This window comes from Nanorana parkeri, unplaced genomic scaffold (genome assembly GCF_000935625.1).
Source record: "Nanorana parkeri isolate BGI_ZX_2015 unplaced genomic scaffold, ASM93562v1 scaffold100, whole genome shotgun sequence".
NCBI classification, from domain to species: Eukaryota; Metazoa; Chordata; class Amphibia; order Anura; family Dicroglossidae; genus Nanorana; species Nanorana parkeri.
This window is the reverse complement of record NW_017306368.1, coordinates 1244004-1251144: the sequence shown is the minus strand read 5'-3', so window position 1 is coordinate 1251144 and position 7141 is coordinate 1244004. Positions and strand designations below refer to the sequence as shown.

At 41.6% G+C, this 7141-nt stretch overlaps 1 protein-coding gene across 2 annotated transcripts in view; it reads right to left on the bottom strand.

Moving 5' to 3' along the window:
- Nucleotides 1-7141, bottom strand: part of LTBP1 (latent transforming growth factor beta binding protein 1) — a 169663-nt gene that overhangs the window by 31651 nt on the left and 130871 nt on the right. For both annotated transcript variants that reach the window (XM_018552900.1, XM_018552899.1), the window contains one exon: nucleotides 2993-3136. In XM_018552900.1, coding sequence (XP_018408402.1) covers nucleotides 2993-3136 — 144 coding nt within the window. The remainder of the gene's footprint in view (nucleotides 1-2992; nucleotides 3137-7141) is intronic.

Genomic DNA, 7141 nt, shown 5'->3' with positions numbered 1-7141 from the left:
GTTTGGATCAAGGGTCTGGATGGGTATTTTAGGGGGGGACCCCATGTTTTCCCCCCCATTTTTGGGGTGGGGTTCCTTCTTAAAGTTCCTACCAGACCTTAAGGGCCTAGTATGACTTTGGGGGACAACGCCACACACTTTTTTTATTGTTAACTTGGAGTCCCTCCTAACATTCCTATCAGACCTAAAGGGTCTGGTATTGTTTGGAAGGGGGCCCCATGCTGTTTTTTTTTCTTTTTACATTTTTTAAATTATTTTCTTAACTTTTTTTTTTTAAATATTTTTTTACATTGATTTAAATAATTTGTAAAAATGTTTTTTAATTTATTAACATTTTTTCTATTCTGCTCGCTACCTTGGAGGCAGCGAGCAGAATAGCCGAGCCGAATGGCATTCAGCTATTCACTCACTGCCATTTGGCCCCTATGGGAATAGGGGTGAACGGCAGCTAGTGAACTGAAGGAGCTTCAACTCAGCCGATCAAGATGTTGGATCTGCTAAGTCGAATGGCTTCTGCACTTTGGGTCAGCCGATGTACGGCTGATTTTAGTCGTACTAAGCCAAAGTAAATAGCTGAACGTTGTTCTGCTCAGTTCACTTCGGCTCGGGCATTCACTCGGCTGCCTTCGGCAGCGTAGTGAATAACCCTCTTAGAGTTAACTATGAATATTGGCTTTAGAATAATTTTTCCCATTCCAACGTGCACAACGATTGTGCTTGATTAGATTTATCCCCAGCCACAGTGGCTGGGAAAGAGATCTCTGAAACTGGAAGTGTTGAAAGGTTAATGGCTTCCAATTTCATTCTTCACTGGGATGATCAGTGAACAGATGATCACTGATCGTCCACTGATCTCACCACTGAAACATTCCATTGGAAGTGATTGGGTGACTTTAGAAAGTGGACAGTCAACTTTACATGGTTAAAAAAAGTCCAGGTTGCTATTGCAACTGGGAGTCTGTATACAGGGTACTGCTGCTGCCACCCCATAAGAATTACGGTGACTGTGGTAAAAGGGTTATGTCTACACTATAAAGTTACATACAGTTGTTGTTTTTTTAATGGTAAGCAGTTAGTACTACTTTAAAGTGCAACTGAAGCCAAAACTTTTGTTTTAGTTTTGAATGGAGTGGAGGGAGATTAGAACATCTGTCAGGTTTTTATTGCTCTCTGTGTTCTTAGTAGGGAGATTCACCCTCTCTAGTTGTCCTGCTGACTGTTATCACTAAAAGTGATATTGAAAGAAAATCCCAAATTTTGGGTTGCCACTAGAACAGGAAAAGAAGGGAAATATTCCAATGGTGACATTTGTTCTGGTGATCCTGCTGAACCCAAGGGATTTCCCTCACTTTGTGGTTACCGGACAGTAGACATGTGCATTTGGATTCGGACGATCTTGTTGAATGATGAAATTCCATTGATTCACCAGTTCGTCCAAATCTGAAATAACAAATTAATATATGCCCGAATATATGAAAAACTATATTTGGGCATACAATAATTTGTTTTGTTTGGTCACCGCCATCTTGCTGGGTTCAAGATGGTGGTGCCCATACATGCATATGACGGCATAAGCCTAGCCTCCAAGACAGCAGCGCGCATGCGCAGAATGTGTCACTGGTCAATATTGCCGCTGCTGGGTTTTTTCTTATGTGCATTGCACTTTCGAATTCGGAGGTTTGTTGCCTTTTCATTCATTTTGTCCGAAACAATTTTTTATGCTGTTCACCTGTCTATCGGACAGGGTGTGAAGGGAAATCTCCGCAATGGAATACAGATGGTCAAAAAAGAGTCTGACAAGGGTTATTATTAGAGATGCACCAAAATGAATTTTTTAGACAGAAACCGAAACGGAAAAATATTGTCAGACTGAAACCAAAAAATAATTTTTTTCCCCAACCTTTTTAAAATGTTTTAAATATTTTTTTAGTATTTTAATCTAAGTAAACCCCTGATATTTCCACTATAAAATAGAAAGAGAGATTGAGGACACAGCAGCCACTGTTATGAATGAACAGGAAGCCTCTGTACTGTCCATTCATAATTTGAGGAGATAGTATCAGTTACTATGTCTACAATCACGAATGAACCGGAAGTGAAATAGAGCACTTTCTGTTCATTCATAACTGGGGACACAGTAAGTGTACTATGTCCTCAGTTATTTACAAACACTCAGCGATCAGTACTGAGCGCTGAGTGTTTGTAATCCATTCTTTATCCTCACTCACCTGTCACAGGAGGCCAAGTGAGGGGGTGCAGTAGAAGAGCTCGGCCTTCTGTAACAGCTGACAGCTGTGTCCTCCTTGCACTGCCCTGCTCGGCATCCTGACAGCTTCTCTTCTTCCCGCTGGGTGCCAGTCTTTGTTCAATCCGATCCCCGCTGCCTCTGCCGACACAGGTGGGGGAGATCAGCGGAGATTAGAGGGGACACAAACCAGCTTCCAGCGGGGAGGGAGAGAAGCTAGGGATGCACTGAATTTTTGGCCGCAAATTTCGGTGCATCCCAAGTTATAACCCTCCCTTACGCAATCTACAAAAAAAAAGAAAAGTATGTGCTTCTGTTCTACTGTAAGTTTTCTTCTGTTAAGAATAATTGGATTACCCCTGGCAGCAGTTGGTGCAAATAATCAGCAAAATGTTTGATTAAACAAGCGTTGCAAAGTTTTTAAAAAGAGGGAGTTATCTGTATGAAAGGTTTTGCTCTTATCTTACTTGAAATATGAAGATATTGCTCAGAACAGCTTTATAAAGAAGTAGAAACATATTTTTCTTAGCAAAAAAAGTGAAATAGATATTCGGACCTTGACAAATAGGCCCCTATAAAATAGATGTAGGCATTGCATCATGTGGAAAGTGCAATAATCAGATTTCACTCTGTTGACGTCTGATCCATACAAACTAATTTGGAGTGGATACTATACGTTACTCTGATTTGCACTCTGCATTTTTCCCTTTTCAACAGGTCAACGATAGATTAAATTATTTGATGTACCTGTCATGCTGCGGTATCTGCATTGCCCAGTCATTGGGTCATATTCCTGGTTATCATCAGCACACAGGCAGAGGAAGGAGCCTTCTACATTTTCACATCGGGCCTCACCACAGACTCCATTTAGCATTTCACATTCATTTACATCTGGAAAATGGAGAATTGTTATTAGGATACATTCCTTCTTACTGACAGGCCTTCATTCAATTGCTGTTTTTGTGCCAGCAAAATTGCTGGCACACGCAAACCCCCATGTGCACAATTAAATCCTATAGCTGGTAAGCTGAAATAAATACAAGAGTTTCCTGACTGTGGAGAAATGCTTATTGTGCACTGCTTGTGCTAAAGTATTGGTCCAGGAAAGTGTACAGTGTGTCAAGTTAAATTCTTAAACCTCCAGCAATCAGGTCTATTTCCTTTGCCCGGTCTCTATTCACATAGGAACATTAGACAGACAGCTAGAAAAACTACCGAAACACCTTCTGACCTGCCAAAATATTCATAATCAATTAATCTGCTTTTATGGTTCACACAATCATATTATTTGAATAGCTAGAATGTGCCACCACTATTTAGAATCTGTAGCTTTTTGTGTCACCTTCCCATCTCCAAATCTACTTGCTGAACTGTGAATAGACATCATCATGGTAGTAATGCCCTTCTTCCTCTCTCTTCTTCCTTTAAAGGGAACCTGCACTAAAAGAATCATGTAGAAACCATTGCTGACTTCCCTTCAAAATACTAAGGCACATGGGGATGGTCTCCGTTGAGGGTCTTATGATTTCTGCCGGCAAAGCTAAATGCTGCATGCACACAGTTTGTGCAAAGAGTCATGGACAGCATCTCCAATTGTCAGATTTGTACTCTGCAAAAATCAATGGCTGATGCCACCACTGTTCACATGTAACCACTCATCCAGGAAGTTACATGTGGAGAGAGCCTTTGACCGACCCTGGACGCGTTGAGTGCAGAGCTGGCGCTTCTGTTGAGCTTCTGGCTGCACACAAACTGGCCATTGCTATTCGTCCAGTTTGTATGCAGCCACAGCACAGAATGCAGCTGCGTCCAAAAGAGGCATTTCGTTTCCCGGGTATTAATCTAAAAATATCTGAATTTACCACAGTACAATGTGAGCTTTTTTTTATCTTTTGCCCCTAGAAATCTGTAGCTAATAAGCATAGCACAGCTAATGAGAACAGAAAATATATGATTAGTGAGGGTTTACCATATCTGGCCTGCTAATCTGCAGCTTGCACATTGCCAAACAATTAGGTAAAAGTAACAGCTCCATTTTTAAAAAACAAGATCATTAAAGCATATATCAAGACAAAATAATACAAATAAAACATATGCAGTATATCTCTGCCAGACACATGTTTTTCCCCATGTTTTCTCGCTTTAAGGACCCTGCAAGTACAGAAAAATACCTGATGAAATTCACTGAGCACTTAATTTCCTTTTTGGGGCTGACAACACAAAGTTTCTTTGTAGAATGAGTGGTGTCAGTCCTGACTAGTTTTAGTTTGCTAAACTACTCAACCACTCACACAGTTTTCATCCCCAAAGCATAGGCACTAATTTAATTTTAGTCCTGAAATAAGAATCAGGAGGGCTAAATAGACTGTTTATGATAACAGTTTTAGGTAGAGAGCACAGATCATAGGGCAGTTCTGAATTTCTGTCCAGATCAACCGGTCTTTTCACTCTTTTTGATATAACAAAATGCTTTCAATGGTGTGTTTAACAGACCAAATGGAACAAATAAATGAATTGCTAGGGTTTACATACACTTTAATTGTATTTCAGACACAGTAGGTCAATAATCTTACAGCTGAATCTTTGCACCTATGTAAGTTATCCAGATATAGGACCATAACTAGTTGCCCTCATTGAGCTTTCTGTAGGTGGCCCCTAAAGCTGCCTTCTGGTCACTTCCTAAAGCAGACTCAACCAGGGTGATGCCTTCTGGCTTCCACAGGGAGCATCAACATTTTTGCACAGCCTCATGTCTTTGCATCGTGCAGACAGGCTGGCTGCCTGCACCATGGAAACGAATGAAACTAATCCAGGGAGGGTGGGAAAAAGATGGAAGTTCACCTCCATCCTGGCCTGCTCTGCATCCTACTCTCTGCTATGCTGCCACTTCTGTGGCCCCTGACCTGAAGGAGGCTCTGATGTAAAGGGTGTGAAAGGGGGGAAGCTTCTGATGTGAAGAGGTCTTCTGAAGTGAAGGGTGGCATGTGAGGTTAAGGGAGGACTCTGATGTGAAAGGAGGGGGCTTCTGAAGTGAAGGGGGGCTCCTAGTGTGTGGGGGGGAACCCCACTTTTTTGTGATTTTTGGATTGAGTTCCCCCTTAAAATTTATACCAGATCCCAATCTCAGATAAGGGTCTAATATAGATTTTGGAGAAGTCACACCACATTTATACATTTACCTTTTATACATTTTAGATAGGGGTGCTTCAAGATTTTGCATACTTTTAAAAGGTGCCATGACTAAAAAAAAGGTTGGGAAACACTGCTCTAGAGGAATACTTAAAGGAGAACTATGGGGTCAGTGTTTTTCCCCATAGTTCTCCTTAGGGTAACGGGAGGACACAAACTAGCGTCCTCCCATTACCCTAAGCTCAGTATACCGTGAGCTACAGCTCGCGGTATACTGAGACGCCACAGCCGGAGCGGATCCCGACCTCGACGTCGAGATCCGCCCAGCTGCGTGAGTGACAGCTAGCTCTGCCTATCTAGAGGCAGAGCCAGCTGTACCCGCCCCCTCCCCCGTCCGTTCCGCCAGTCAGCGATGGCAGATCGGAGCGGGGAGAGGGGAATCCAGCCCCTCCCCCTGTCACGGCAGAGAGCCGTGACAGGATCGAGAGGTGAGCGAACCCGGTATGTGTTCGCTCACCTCCCGATCTACTGAGCCGACCTGTGACAGTCTCATTGTCAAAGGTCAGCTAGAACTATGAGGTGAGTGGAAATCACTCATCTCATAGTTCTCCTTTAATCAGGCAGGTCAGAAAATCTGACTTCGATTATTGATTCAGACATGGAGATCCTTGGTGCAGGTGGTGAACTTACATATTTTGGCTACAATACAAACTAACACCACATGATTTTGTGTATTTGGTCTTTTGGGGAGAAAGTTAAAATTATGCATTCAAAATGCATACCAGCCCATCAGCTAAATAAATTGCACAGGTGGTACTAAGAGATTGATTTACAAGCATTGTGCATCCACAATTGAATTCCTATTTGTTCCTATTTCAGAACATCTGTTCAAATCACTCTCATTCCTTTTCTGATTAACTGCTACCAGCATATTGCTTTCCACCCTATCCCCTCCCCTTTCTACTAAAACTTATTAAACTCTCAGCTGAACCAAGTTTACAAATTACCATAATATTCTGCTGTAGTCTGCCAAAAACTTGCCTTGGAACAGGAGGTATATAACTTTACCATTTACCACCCTCATAGGTCTATGGAAGCTTTATACATTAGAAAATTGTTGTCCAATCTTATAACTGAAAAAGCTATATAATACCGCAAACCTCAGTAGACAGCCACAGACGACACTTTTTAGAGGCAAGAGCATTTGATTTATTGTTTCCTGAAAACTAAAGTGAAAAGAAGGGTATCTGCTGTGCACATAGGTATGGCCACTTGTACAACAAAACATATGCTTGTCTAGAGAAAGAAAGATAGTTGTCACTAAAACCCTTTTCTGATGTGTTTCATTTATATTTATTGTTCAACTCTATGTTAGTCACAAACATTAGATATTGATCAGTTGTTCCAAACGCCATATGTTACGCTGCATAAACAGCCCTAACCTGTATGCTTGGACCTCCAGACCATGCAGTTAATTGACCATTGAGAAGGTGGGTAAGGGCAGCTAGATTCCCCTTTATGCTGGCTTGAGCATGTGGAAAACAATAGCATCTAGATAAAAACAATTCAACCCAATTGATCCTCTGTTTCTCCAAGAATGATTGGTCAGTGTGTCTTTCACTATCCAGAGACATTAAGGTTTGACATCTAATCTGGCCAGCTAGATGGGATTATAATCATTTTGTGCCTTTAGTACATAAGTCAATACCAGTGTTATAAGATCAATATGCTTTGTAACCTGAAATGTATATCCCCTACACCCCCCTC